Genomic DNA, 15,391 nt, shown 5'->3' with positions numbered 1-15,391 from the left:
ACACTTGGACCTAAGGTTCAGAATTCTCTGTTTACTTCCTGCATGCAGGATTTTAGGAAGAAGCCGGGGCTTATTTACACACGCTAGTCTTCTAACAATAAGGATAGGTTTAATCATTACACATGGAAGTCAGAGGAGTGAGGTTGAAGAAAAGTGGAATATGTTTTGAGTGAGGTGGATTTCTTAGCATTCATAGCCATGGTTGTCAACTGTACTGCAGACAGTAAAATAGAGGTTGTGGTGGCAACTGCAGAGAAGTACATGGGATTACGAGGTTTCACTGTTGAAGATTTGCAGAGGGTGTTGACTGGTAGTGTTCTGTCCCCTCAGACCGTTGGCCTGGAGTAAGCTTAGATAGGGTTATGTGAAATGGGCTGGTGTTTAAAAAATATATATTATAATATTTTTTTGTGAGGTCTACTAGTTGGCAGGGTAATTGCCCTTTCCCCAATTTTGTATTACCAGAATTTTAAGTAGGTATGCCATGACTGCTCTCACACTTCAGTACAGTAGGTGGCAGTGTATGCACATGTCAGTTGGTTGCAATCTGCCAATAAAATCTTGAAGAAGAAGAAGAAGAATAAGAAGAAGAATAAGAAGAAGGAGGTGATTTGTAGATGTATTTATTTATTCATTCAACCTTTATTTAACTAGGCAGGTCAGTTAAGAACAAATTCTTATTTACAATGACGGCCTACCAAAAGGCAAAAGGCCAAAATAAAAATATAGGCCAAAATACACATCACGACAAGAGAGACAACACAACACAACATAAAGAGAGACATAAGACAACAACATAGCATGGCAGTAACACATGACAATACAGCATGGTAGCAACACAACATGAGAACAACATGGTAGCAACACAACATGGCAGCAGCACAAAACAAGGTACAAACATTATTGGGCACAGACAACAGCACAAAGGGCAAGAAGGTAGAGACAACTGTCAGCAAGAGTGCGCAGTGGGAGAGGATTCATAAAACCATCTCAGGTCGTTTTTCTTTGTGTGGCCACTGCTCATGCTTTGTGCCCGGAGAAGACATGTTTCCTAGCAAAGTTGGGAGAAGAGGAATATTGGGACAGGGTCACTAAAATGTTGATTTTTGAGGATTAATCAAGGGGGGAAATGAGGTCAAAGAGAATGAGGAAAGCAGAGGTTGGATTTGAGGAATATGGCAATTAAAAAGGGAGATGGGGTGTTGAAGAAGATTGGTGTCAAGTGCAAACAGAGTGAGCTGTGTTCCGGACCGAGCTCTAGAGGTGAAATGGAAGTGAATGAGTTAAGTAAGTTGGGAGGTGTGGTAAAGCTCTGGCATCAGTGGACATGTTAAAAATCCGGTCTAGTAGGAGTAACATTTTTGGAGAAAGTGGATCCTTGGCTTTTGGCAGATTCATATGTGGTTTCAGGGTGGGTGAGAAAGGAGTTGGGTGCAGATGAGTCAGTGAAGGTAACCTGTAGTGGACTTGTGAAAATTGTGTGGTTACCACAGAAATGGAACGTAAATCACAGAAAATATATGTTGTGGTGGCAGCTGCAGAGAAATATTTGGGTATACGAGATTTTACTTCAGAAGAGTTATAGTGTGTGTTGAGTGGTGGTATCCCGTCCTCCCAGGCCGTTGGCATGGTGCAGGAGTAGATGGGGCAAAGTAGTGGAATGGGATAGAGGGTTTTTAATCAGTGTAGGGGTTGTTAGAGGTTTATTTTTATTTAAATTGTTATTTTTATATATATTTATTATTATATATTTATATTATATGTATGTGTATATATATATATATATACATATGTATGTGTGTGTGTTTGGATGCCAAAAGCCGTTAAACTCCAAGAAGAAGAAAATAAGAATCATGCGCAGTGCCTTGTGCAAGTTAACCCTCGTGAACAAGCCTGAGTACTCGCAACAAAGTAGCAACTAGCAATAATTAGCACAACAGCTGCACAATAGGCTATCAAAGTAAATTTTGTTGTCTCATCTTTCCTCGAAATTGTCATGGTCAGGAAATCTGAATCTTTTGTTGCTTACCATGAATATCTTTGTTGAATTCTGCTTGGTGTCGTGCAAAGTTCTCTGGACTTTTGTGTTGGCTGGAACGAGATGGCTCGTGCGTCCAAAAGAGAAGAATGTAATGGGTCAGGTTTGTGTGATCACTGGGGCAGGAAGCGGTCTTGGAAGACACTTTGCCAAGGAGTTTGCCCGAAGAGGTGCTACGGTTATTCTTTGGGACATCAATTGGGAAAGTAACGAAGAGACTGCTGAGATGGTGCGACAAATCTACAGCGACATTACCAATAGGATCCCTGAAGGTTGTCAAACTGCTGCTTTATTCAATTATACTACTTTACTTTTAAAGGGGAAATCATGAGTTGCTACATCAATGTTTGGACTTATAAATGAATATGTACCCATTGAATAATCTAACTTATAAATGACATGCTTCATGGGCTTAGTTTAACTGTTGTCATCATCCCAAAGGTAAATGTAAAGTAACACTGTATAGAATCAAAACATGGTTAAAACTATACTTTTGATATCATGGATGGTCCTTGCATTCCTAGCTCAATGAATTTGAGTGATTACATGTATCCAGCCCCATCCTTCAGCTTTTTACTGAAACTGATAAATTGCTCTTTTAAAGGTGCAATCCAGTATTTATAGCGTTGGTCTTTTCAATGTAGAACTCTTGATAAAAAGAAGAGAAGCCTGTGGTTCATACTATGATTTACATTACAACCCCAAAACTAGGACATAATCCATTCGTGTTGTCATAGGACACTTAGGTAGGCCTGCACTATTTAGTTTCAAATTATATGATGGTCAAATATGTATCTCTATTCTAATTACTTTAACCCTAAAGATTGAGGGATATCACAAAATAAAGTGCTGTTTGTGTTTGCAAATGTTACGGAATGCACCTTGAAATATTGTTCCACTAAACCAGACGAGGACCATCTCCCCTGCTCTACAGGTTCAGTGGATGGTGAGGAGGGAGATGTATCTCAGATTCAGCCCAAGGTCTACACTTATCTGTGTGACGTAAGCAAGAGAGAGGAGGTGTACTTGACCGCAGATAAGGTGCAACGTGAAGTGGGCAACATTGATATCCTGATCAACAATGCCGGGGTGGTCTCAGGACGTCACCTGCTGGAGTGTCCAGATGAACTCCTAGAGCGCACCATGATGGTCAACTGCCATGCTCACTTTTGGGTCAGTTGCATTGCACTCAATCTGATCACTTAGTTTCACATGGACTAGTCCAATGACAATGAAGTGTATTTCCAAAGGTAGATGGAATAAACCTATATGAAAATCTGCTTAGGACAAATTCTTACACCATAATATCAATTGTCACTTGCCATGCAACGTTTATATTCTTACCGTCAGAATTCTTTTGGCATGTTTTTCAAATTCAGACTACCAAGGCTTTTGTTCCCAAGATGCTCGAGCTGAACCATGGGCACATCGTGACGGTAGCCAGCTCCCTGGGTCTGTTCACCACTGCTGGTGTTGAGGTTAGCAGCATATTCTCCACTGATAAAGTTACCGTATACCTTCCTACAGTGTACCCGAGACTTTTTTATCTGAAAACTCCGGTCAAACCATTGTCTATCGCAAATTCTGTCTTTTACCAGGACTACTGTGCCAGCAAGTTTGGTGCTATAGGTTTTCATGAGTCCCTCAGCCACGAGCTGAAAGCAGCTGAGAAAGACGGGATAAAAATGACGCTGGTCTGTCCTTTCTTAGTTGATACTGACATGTTCAAAGGGTGTAAAATCAGGTTGGTAAAGTGTTACATTTAACAAGTGTATTCAAATCTGAACACAATGCTCATTTCTTCTTGGCATCATCAAATGTGATCTCATGCAAAGACACTACAAACGAATTGATGACTACTTCTGTCCCATCAGGAAAGAGATTGCCCCACTCTTCCCTCCGTTGAAGCCAGAGCAGTGTGTGCAACAGGCAATGAGGGCTATCCTAACAGACCAGCCCATGATCTGTACGCCTCGGATTATGTACATGGTTAGTTTCATGAAGACGTAAGTAGTACACAACATGAATATTGAGATACCCAGCTTTTGTCAAACAGCTCTTTTAGGTGAACTTAATGACATCCTTCTATATTATCTGATTTTCCCCCTCTTGCCACCATCAAATGTATATCATGGGAGCCATAGCTTTATGCGCTTACTGATCATTTATTCATTTCTGTATCCCTGGCTATTTCAGTGTCTTGCCCTTTGATGCCATCGTTTGCATGTACCAGTTTCTTGGAGCAGACAAATGCATGTACCCGTTCCTGGCTCACCGGAAGGAGTCTATGAACAACAATGAATCCAAGCTGCCTGCCATCATGCAGCTGCCACTGGAGAAAAAATACCACCTTTGAAACTCAGATTTATCAGATGGAGAGGTTTACCACATTGTCCCTCTGGAACAAACTACATATGCTGTGTACTTTATTAAGGATTCACATTGGTTCTTTTGGTTTCTTGAAACCAGTTTTTGTATTTGTTTTAAACATAATAATTGACAGTAAATGTAATTGTTTTGTGTAGCCCTATCCCACGCTTTGTTCCATGGTGGCCGGCTTGATCATTCCTCATGCAGTGCCTTATTCTGGTTGCCTTTGAGTCATTAAATTGTTTTTTGTATTTTGCATTGTATACATGAGTTTTGTGTATAATGTCTTCATTTAGAAAACAGATTTTTGGGAAAGAGTCCTTTCACTCGAAGTGCCACATGTTTTTGAATGTGGACACTCCCTAGAATGCTGCCCCTGTGTGCATAACTTGTGTGTTTTATTTCTGGGGATCCTTCCAGGCTACGACATAGCTGAAAGCAATTTATCTGTTTGGGATAAAAAAGAGAAACAAAAGCTAAGCAATTAACAATGAGATACTCATCTGCAGACATGTGCAGTATGTGACAGCACTGTCACTAACCTGAACAGAATAACTATTTCTATAATCACCATTTCAAGACTTCATAAAACTATAGACAGAGGACTGGATCTACCGTGGCAGTCATTTACTTATTTTTCAAGTCTTGGAGATGAGACCCTGTATTTGTTATATGTACTATGTCCTAACTGTACATGCAAATATAATGTGCAACTGCTTCTGTACTTGGAACTCCAGTGAGATGAACCACTGCAGTTTTCTCATTTGATTGTCCTAACAAGTCAACAAAAACAACTTGACTGAGGTTGTATTCATCAGAGACAGCCTAAGGACATTTTGCAGCTCTGATTATCAGTAGGAAGATTGAACTAACTGGGAACCAATTTTATAAGTGAGCTGTGCTATTGAATCAGATAACCTGTCAATATTAAACAATATAGTTAATCAAATATTGCAGCTTATAAATAGCCTGCATATTTGATGCTGAAGATTGAGGATCAATTATCTTGTTTTATTTTTGACATTTGTGATCTTGTACATATATCTAACAAGGAATTGTATTGTGATATTAGAAATCCTGTGTGTACCTTGGCACAGAAGGGAGAGGCTGTAGAGAGAAATTGTAATGTCATCTTTTTGTAGGCACTAACTCCGCCATGGTTTGTTGGATAAAGCCTATGAAGAAAATGAATGGTGTTTTTGGATAAATGCTGAAAATAAGGTCTGTGGTTAACACAGGCTTAAGAGATCTCATATGTTTTGTTCGATGAGATAATCTTCATCAGCTAACTTGACTTTTTGTGAATTTTGAAGAATTTATGTATTAATAAAAAAACTAATCACAGGGCTTCACAATTCATAAAAGGTCATGCTTACTGACTGCAATTATCTCATAGAACAAAATGTATAAGATCTCCTAAACCTGTGTTCATCTCAGACCTTATTTTCTGCATTTATTCCAAAACCCTATTTGTTGTCCCAATGAGCCCTTCCCAGCTACTGTAGCTAGTTTCTGATTGTGGCTAGAAACTCGTCTGCCAAAGTTGGGAATTTTTTTAAATGCAGACGTTAATGCCGTAGTTGTACATTTTCGGTGAAAATCACTAGCCAACAATACATGTGCAGAAGAGGCAGACTCGATGCTGCAGGACTCTTTTGAGAATACTGATTGGAATATGTTAAAAGATTCATCCACCCAGTACTCATTCATCAACATTGAGGAATATGCATCATCAGTCACAGGCTTCATTAGGAAATGTGTTGATTATGTTGTACCCACAATGTTAATCTGGACATACCCCAACCAAAAACCCTGGATGAACACCGATATCCGTACTATGCTGAGAGCCCGTACTGCAGCATTCAATGGTAGCAGAATGAACCCCAATGACTTGGTGGCACACTACATGTTCAAGGCAAACAGGTATGAGCTCCATTAGGGATGTAAAAACAATACAAACTCAAACTTGAATCAACAACTCAGACACGCAATGCATGTGGCACAGACTACAAACTATCACGGACTACAAATGCAAATCCAGCTGTGTGGTGCCCACTGAAGCCTTCCTCCCAGACGAGCTTAACACATTCTATGCTCGCTTTGAGGCAGACAATACAGAGCCATCCAGGAAGACGTTCGCTGATCCGAATGACCAGGTACTTACGCTCTCCGAGGATGGTGTGAGGAAAACTCTTAAAAGAGTGAATACTCACAAAGATGATGACCCAGATGGCATCCCTGGCCATTTCCTCAGTGTGCCCTGACCAGCTGGCTGGTGTCTTCTTTGACATCTTCAACCTGTCCCAGGCTATAGTCCCTACCTGCTTCAAGGAGACCACCATTGTCCTAGTGTCCAAGAAAAACAAGGTGTCTTCCCAAATGACTATCCCTGGTCATTATGAAAGGTTGGCCATCAAGACCAGCATGCCAGGAACACTGGACCCACTTCAATTTGCCTACTGCTCCAAAAGATCCAAGGAAGATGACATTTACATCGCTATTCACACTGTCGTAACACATTTGGCCAAGTGGAACACCAATGTGAGAATTCTGTTCATTGACTATAGTTCAGCATTCAGTTCGCACCCTCCCTCTAAAACTGAACAAGACATCAGTAGGCCTAGTTCGCATACATAGATATTGCCTTTTTTATTTATTTGATTTTCTTTTTACAAATAAACAATTATTTTCAGAAGAAACCTTTGACTCGCCTTCTGAAGTGCCACTGTACACAGCACAGCCATTGGTTAGGAATCACAAAAGGCTTTAGGCCTACATCAGCAAGAGCAGGGCAGGCCAGGGCCCATGATTGGGATGGCCTATCCATTGCAGTGTGTAATACAGTATAGCCTAGTTTTACACCATCTCAGCAGCGCAACATTCTCGGGAAGGAAGTACATTTTTTTCTTCTAAATATAACTTTGCCCTGTGCTTATCTGAGCATGGTCTTCGTATAGCCTCGGACAATTTTTTGTTATTTCCTTTTGTTGTTGCATTGTCAAGAAGGAACCTCTAAGTAAGCATTTTGTTGGACGGTGTATACCATGTGTGTGATTAATAAAACTTACCTCGAAACTTGGCCACATTAGCTACCGCCTGCGACATGTGATAGTCTACAGCTTACCTTATACTTCCCAGTCAAAACATTTTGGGCATATATTATGATTCAAAATTCGAAAGGCACTCCCACATCTGGGCTATCTTTGTTGCAGGTGCAAAAAAAAAAAGCTCTGACGAAGGCCTTGAGGCCGATACGTAAACCTTAATAAAGAGCAGTGATACTACCAAGAGCAGTGTGCGGGTTGCTACTTTTCCCACATATATTATGACAACATTTTGTGATGATTTGGTCATCGGCAGGTTTTTTTGGGGCTGTTTGTGCACACAACGTTTCTTTTTGAGGTAAGTCGAAGTTTGATAGCCAAAGTCTATGCCCCTTCATCTTTGATTCGTCTACAGTACTACTCCTATTAGGAGTGGGAACATGAAGTGTTTGTTGTCATTCAAAGAGTGACGACTAGTTTTCATGCACTTTTTTTACTTGAGAAATACTGCACCAACATCTTAGTTAGGTGTAAAATTGTGCGACTAAGACCTTTGCGAAACAAAGTCAAAATGAAAGACAGATTTATTGATTTATCTTAAAAGCGTTTCTGGCTATGTTGTTGCTAAGGTAGCTCAAGAGGGACAAACAACAGTAATATTGCCTCTTTTTTTCCCTTCATTTTTTAATCGAAGGTCTTTAGGTATGTATGCGAGTATGCGAGCACAGACGTTCACTTCGCCTAGCCGAGTTCTGCTAGGAGCAAACCGAACCAAAGATGCTCGATACAAGACTGTTGTTATGGTCATTCATGCCGGCTTGTTACGTTTGCTAATTGGCCTGTCACGGTGACATCCAGATGGTGACCAATACTACAATTTATCTCAATCGCCCATCAAAATAAACATGATTTTCATGCTGCAATGCTCCAATACTACAATTGATCTCAATCGCCCATCAAAATAAACATGATTTTCATGCTGCAATGCTGTTGTTTCCAGCTAGCCAGCCCAGCATATTTGAATGAAACAGCAGGGAGCAGGTCTCGAATCCTCGACCTTCGAGCCCGAGGTCCGGCGCGCTATCGACTGCCGCAAAAGCATACTCGAACGGCAGAGTCGATTTCCGCACTTATAAACCCAGGGTCTTTACAATATAAATTAGCTAGCTAGGAACGGCTGCTCAGGATGAGTGCTTGAACCGAATTCATTCGTCTCCACACTCGACTCTCAGCTGCACAACATACAACATCAATTTGGGCACCAGGCGAGTTTGTGGGTTTACAATTTATAGTTTACAATTGCACTTTCATATTAGTACATCATTTTTCTGTATTTGAACTAATGATAGCTAGCTAACAAGTGGCTGGAACAGTTTTCACAAAAGTGAAATGATGTGATGTGTAAAGTCTAGATCCCTTTCAGTCCGTCAACTTCTGTACAACATACTATCTGGACTTTGGCTGAAAGATCTAAATGCATGACTGACAAGGCCAATGAAATCTGTGCCTCGCTGGAAGACCCGCATTCCACAGGCGATAAGCGTGAGGCTCGGATGCATTGCTTCAATTATTCCGCTCTTCACCTCAGTGTGAACAGGAACAATTCACATTATGAAAACAAACAATTGGAACACGAGACTGTCTTACATTGCGCCAACTAGTCCGGTCTGCCAGCTATGGTTGGAAACCTGTGTGTATTAAAAAACTACATTTCCAAGAACCAAGTTACAGAGTTTGTCTAACTACTTAAGGTTCGGAGATTAGCTGTTTTGTCCCTTCCTGTTGAATGCAGAACAAGGGAGAGCTCGGATTGTTGTTTTGTAAAGTCTTTAAAAAAAAGTTACTAGCTAGCTACCTTTTTGAGTTTGGATCCTGCAACACGTTTGGCATCAATTGCTGTGACCGCTACTATCTGTCCAGTGATCCTGCCGACCAATCCCGGGTCTGAGGAGCTGTTTGGCGTAGCAGCTAGCCTAGCAGCTAGCAGGGTTTTCTTGAGGGCTTGAACACAGCCCGTAACGCGGTTAGCCATTGTGGCTGGGACCGCGGATTGTCCCGGGCTTGTGGCTGTCTAGACCCCTGCTCTTTGTTGTTGTTTTTAATCTTCCCTGTGACCTGCCCTGTCTGGAACTGCGAGGAGTAACTGTGTAACCTATAGTTGTTACAACAACAATAAAATAGCTTCAAGTGTTTAGTCCAAATACTGATGGAGTCAACAAAAAAATGGACAACCTAACCAGTGGTCCAGGACCTGAAGAACAGTTTGCAGTTCTCCCAGAGTAAGCTCGATGCGTTTAAACAGGAGAACGACAAGATGACAGAAATCAGTAAGTCATTGAGAGAGGACATCAGTTCTGTATGTGAATCCATGATAACAATGATGGAGAAATTAGATTATATTGAGACAATCAAGGCGGAACAACATGGTTGTGGACGGAATTGCAGAATCTCCACATGAGACCTGGACAGAGTCTGAGGACAAAGTGAAGGAAGTTATCTCGGAGAAACTGAAGATGGACCACAGGAAGATTGAGGTGGAGCATGCCAACAGGACTGGAAAACCCACCTCCGGCCCAGGTGATAGGCCCATGCCGATAGTTGTCAAGTTCCTGAGGTTCAAAAACAAGGTAGCTGGAAAGAGACAGAAACTTGAGAGGAACGTATATCTTCCTCAACGAGGACTATTCTGAAGCTGTGCGCCAGAAGAGGAAAGAACTTATCCCAGCCATGAAAGCTGCCAGAATGCGCGGGGACATTGCTTACATCCGCAATGACAGGCTCATTGTCCACCCTCCTTCCCATAAGCCTGGAAGGGATGAGAGAGCCAAGCCTAGGGGTTAGTAGCTTCAACCCTGCAGCACACATTTACACACACCAGCTGATTAACGGACTGTTGAGTGCAAATTTCTTTCTCTTGCTTTGTTTGCTCTTTTCCATATTATGTCTATCTCTGATAAGCTATGCAGGAAAGGGATGAAAATAGCCCTTATTCATAGAAATAGCCTTAGAAATAAGGTTCATGAAATCAAGAACTTGCTAACATCAAATAACATTCATATACAGTGGCTTGCAAAAGTATTCATGCCCCTTGGCATTTTTCCTATTTTGTTGCATTACAACCTCTAATGTAAATGGATTTCATGTAATGGACATACACAAAATAGTTCATATTAGTGAAGTGAAATTAAAAATGAACTTGCTTTTAAAAAAAAAAAAAATTTGAAAATGGAAAAGTGGTGCGTGCGTATGTATTCACCCCCTTTGTTATGAAGCCCCTAAATAAGATCTGGTACAACTAATTACATGTTAACATTAGAAGCCTACTCCCTAAGTTTGTTTTACTCACTGCTTTAGCACACTCTGCTAACCTGGATTTCTTAGCCGTGTCTGAATCCTGGCTTACGAAAACCACCAAAAACCTTGAAATCTCCATTGCTAACTATAACATATTCCGCCAAGATAGAACTGCCAAAGGGAGAGGTCTTGCAATCTACTGCAAAGATAGCCTGCAGAGTTCTCTATTACTATCCAAGTCTGTACCCAAACAATTCGAGCTTCTACTTAAAAAAATTCACCTTTCCAGAAACAAGTCTCTCACTGTTGCCGCTTGCTATAGACCTCCCTCTTCCCCCAGCTGTGCCCTCGATACCATATGTGAATTGATTGCCCCCCATCTAATCTTCTGAGCTCGTGCTACTAGGTGACCTAAACTGGGACATGTTTAACACCCCGGACATCCTACAATCCAAGATTGATGCCCTCAATCTCACACACTGCCTGGCAGAAACTCAACACCTCTCATCACCCCGAGAACAACTTCCCCACAGTGAAGCATGGTGGTGGCAGCATCATGCTGTGGGGATGTTATTTCTTGTTTTTTATATTTTGTATCTTCAAAGTGGTAGGCATGTTGTGCAAATCAAATGATACAAACCCCCACAAAATGTATTTTAATTCCAGGTAATAAGGCAAAAATTTGAAAAATGCCAAGGGGGTGAATAGTTTCGCAAGCCACTGTATTAGCTATTTCTGAGACTCACTTAGATTATTCATTTGATGATACATTAGTAGCAATACAAGGATATAACATCTATAGAAGAGAAAGGAATGCTTATGGGGGAGGTGTTGCTGTACAGCCAGAAGAGGACTGGCCGCCCCTCAGAGCCTGGTTCCTCTCTAGGTTTCTTCCTAGGTTCCTGCCTTTCTAGGGAGTTTTTCCTGGACACTGTGCTTCTACATTTGCTGTGCTTCTACATTTTTAGGCTGGGTTTCTGTATGCACTTGTGACATTGGCTGATGTAAAAAGGGCTATATAAATACATTTGATTTGATTTCATTTAATTCAGAGCCATATCCCTGTAATGCTTAGAGAAGAACTTATGTCAATTGTTGTTGAAGTGTTGTGGTTGTCGGTTAACCTGGCACATCTAAAGCCTTTTCTACTTTCTTGGGGAAGTGAATATTGACTGGTTTTCATCAAGCTGTCCGCTCAAGAGGAAGCGTCTCACTGTAACCAGTGCCTGTAATCTGGTTCAGGTTATTAATCAACCCACCAGGGTGTTTAGAAACACTACAGGAACAAGATCATCCACTTCTTTACTAATATTGTAGAACTTTTTTTTAAAGCTGTATCCGTACCCATTGGATGCATTGATCGCAATATAGTGGCTATATCCAAGACAGCCAAAGTTCCAAAAGCTGGGTCTAAAATAGTGTATAACAGATCATACAAAAGATTTTGTATTACATTGCTTCTTCCAATTATTGTTAAACATGTACCAGGTAATAAACTGACTGGTAGAACTGTTAAGGCCCCAGCGATTGATGAGGAAGTTGAAAAACTGTATGGCTGAAAGAGATGGGGCAAAAGGAGTGGCTAATAGGTCTGGCTGCTCAACTGACTGGCTGACTTAATGCAAATTGAGAAATGATGTGACCAAACTCAACAAACAGAAGAAAAAACTGTATTATGAAGCCAAGATCAATGACATAAAGAATGATGGAAAAAATATTTGGTGTACTTTAAATTGAATTACGGGCAGAAAGACAAATTCAATTCCATCTTTCATTGAATCAGATGGCTTATTCATCACAAAACCTTTTGATGTTGCCAGATATTTTAATCATTACTTCATTGGCAAAGTGGGCAAACTTAGGCAGGAAATGCCAACAACGAAGAGTGAGCCATCGTACTCATGCATAAAAAAAAACGAATAATGAAAGAAAACATTACAAGATTGAATTTTGTAAAGTTAGTGTGGGAGAGGTGGGAAAATGATTGTTATCGATCAATAATAACGAACCTCCTGACATTGACAACTTAGATTGAAAGCTACTGAGGATGGTAGCGGACTATAGCCATCTGTCAAATCTTTAATCTGAGCCTAGAGGAAAGTCTTTGTCCTCAGGCCTGGAGGGAAGCCAAAGTCATTCCGCTACCCAAGAGTGATAAAGCAGGCTTTACTGGTTCTAAACGCAGACCTATCAGCTTGCTGCCAGCTCTTTGCAAACTGTTGGAAAAAACAGTGTTTGACCAAATACAATGCTACTTCTCAGTAAACAAATTAACAACAGGCTTTCAGCATGCTTATAGAGAAGGGCACTCAACATATACTGTAATGACACAAATGACTGATGATTGGTTGAAAGAAATTTATAATTTGATAATAAATAGATTGTGGGAGCTGTACTGTTAGATTCAGTGCAGCCTTTGATATTGTTGACCATAACCTGTTGTTGAGTTTCAACCTCTGCCATATCATGGATTCAGAGATATCTATCTAATAGGTCTCAGAGGGTTTTCTTTAATGGAAGCTTCTCTAATGTCAAACATGTCAAGTGTGGCGTAACACAGGGCAGCTCTCTAGGCCTTCTACTATTTTCTATTTTTATCAATGACCTGCCACTGGCATTAAACAAAGTATGTGTGTCAATGTATGCTGATGATTGAACCATATACAGTGCATTCGGAAAGTATTCAGACCCCTTGACTTTTCTACATTTTGTTATGTTACAACCTTATTCTGAAATTGACTAAATTCTATTTTTTCCCCTCAATCCACACAATATCCCATAAATACCAAGCAAAAACTGTGTTTTAGAAATGTTTTCAAATGTATAAAAAATAAATATAATATTTACATAAGTATTCAGACCCTTTACTCAGTACTTTGTTGAAGCACCTTTGGCAACAATTACAGTCTCGAGTCTTCTTGGGTATGACACTAAATGCTTGGAACACTTGTATTTGGCTAGTTTATCCTATTCTTCTCTGCAGATCCTCTCAAGCTCAGGTTGGATGGGGAGTGTCGTCGCTCAGCTATTTTCAGCTCTCCAGAGATGTTCGATCGATTTCAAGTCCGGGCTCTGGCTGGGCCACTCAAGGACATTCAGAGTCTTCTCCCGAAGCCACTCCTGTGTCTTGGCTGTGTACTTAGGGTTTTTGTCCTGTTGGAAGGTGAACCTTTGCTCCAGTCTGAGCACTCTGGAGAAGGTTTTCATCAAGGATCAGTCTGTACTTTGCTCCTTTCATCTTTCCCTCGATCCTGACTAGTCTCCCAGTCCCTGCCGCTGAAAAACATCCCCACAGCATGATGCTGCCACCACCATGCTTCACCGTAGGGATGGTGCCAAGTTTCCTCCAGATGTGACACTTGGCATTCAGGCCAAAGAGTTCAATCTTGGTTTCATCAGACCAGAGAATCTTGTTTCTCATGGTCTGGGAGTCATTTGGGTGCCTTTGGGCAAACTCCAAGCCGGCTGTCATGTGCCTTTTACTGAGGTGTGGCTTCAGTCTGGCACTCTAGGATAAAGGCCTGATTGGAAGATTGCTGCAGAGATGGTTGTACTTCTGGAAGGTTCTGCCATCTCCACAGAGGAACTCTGGAGTCCTATCAGAGTGACCATCGGGTTCTTGGTCACCTCCCTGACCAAGGCCCTGCCCCGATTGCTTAGTTTGGCCGGGCGGCCAGCTCTAGGAAGTGTCTTGGTGGTTCCAAACTTCTTCATCTTAAGAATGATGGAGGCCACTGTATTTTTGGGGACCTTCAATGCTTCAGAAATGTTTTGGTACCCTTCTCCATATCTCTGCCTCAACACAATCCTGTCTCGGAACTCTACGGACAATTCCTTTGACCTCATATCTTGGTTTCTGCTATGACATGCACTGTCAACTGTGGGACCTTATATAGACAAGTGTGTGCCTTTCCAAATATTGTCAAATCAATTGAATATTGTCAAATCAAGTTGTAGAAACATCTCAAGGATGTTCAATGGAAACAGGATGCACCTGAGCTCAATTTCGTGTCTCATGGCAAAAGGTATGAATACTTACGTAAATAAGGTATCTGTTTTTTATTTGTAATAAATTAGCAAAAATGTCATTACTGTTTTCGCTTTGTCATTATGGGGTATTGAGTGTAGATTGATGAGGGAAAATGACATGTTCTCCTGCTCCCCCTGTCCGGCACTCAACATCGCCAGATTATTAGGCACACCTGCCACCATCGTTACGTGCACCTGCGCCTCATGAGATTCACCTGGATTCCATCACCTTACTGATTACCTCCCCTATATCTGTCACTCCCCTTGGTTCTTCCCTCAGGCATTATTGTTTCTGTTTCATGTATAACGCTATTCGTGTTTCTTGTTTACTCCATGTTTTATTTATTATAACATTTTCACTACCTGTACTTGCTTCCCGACTCCCAGCCTACATGTCATAGAAAAAAAATAATTAAATCAATTTTAGAATAAGGCTAAACTCAAGGGGTCTGAATACTTTCCGAATGCACTGTATTAGTGATCGCACAATTTAATGTGCATCCCGCCACCTACCGTGCGGGATGGAAACAAACGACTCCACCTTTGTTTTCTACTGTGTTATTGACTTGTAAATTGTTTACTCCATGTGTAACTCTGTGTTGTCTGCTCACACTGC

The 15,391-nt window shown here is 41.1% G+C and overlaps 1 protein-coding gene across 2 annotated transcripts; it reads left to right on the top strand.

The window, feature by feature from the left end:
* The first annotated feature begins 1,160 nt into the window (after window positions 1-1,160).
* Window positions 1,161-5,409, top strand: LOC109872241 (retinol dehydrogenase 10-B). Of its 2 annotated transcripts, none has more exons than XM_031807216.1 (6): window positions 1,161-1,287; window positions 2,973-3,211; window positions 3,418-3,516; window positions 3,637-3,782; window positions 3,913-4,044; window positions 4,235-5,409. In XM_031807216.1, exons 1-6 carry the CDS (start codon window positions 1,176-1,178, stop codon window positions 4,392-4,394), a joined length of 888 nt encoding a protein of 295 aa, XP_031663076.1. In that variant the 5' UTR covers window positions 1,161-1,175; the 3' UTR covers window positions 4,395-5,409. The 2 variants fall into 2 exon arrangements, with proteins under 2 accessions (XP_031663076.1, XP_020319000.1); XM_020463411.2 differs by lacking the exon at window positions 1,161-1,287 and adding an exon at window positions 1,350-2,310.
* Window positions 5,410-15,391: the final 9,982 nt, after the last annotated feature.

This window comes from Oncorhynchus kisutch, linkage group LG27 (genome assembly GCF_002021735.2).
Source record: "Oncorhynchus kisutch isolate 150728-3 linkage group LG27, Okis_V2, whole genome shotgun sequence".
NCBI lineage: Eukaryota > Metazoa > Chordata > Actinopteri > Salmoniformes > Salmonidae > Oncorhynchus > Oncorhynchus kisutch.
This window is presented reverse-complemented; position numbering and strand designations above follow the sequence as displayed.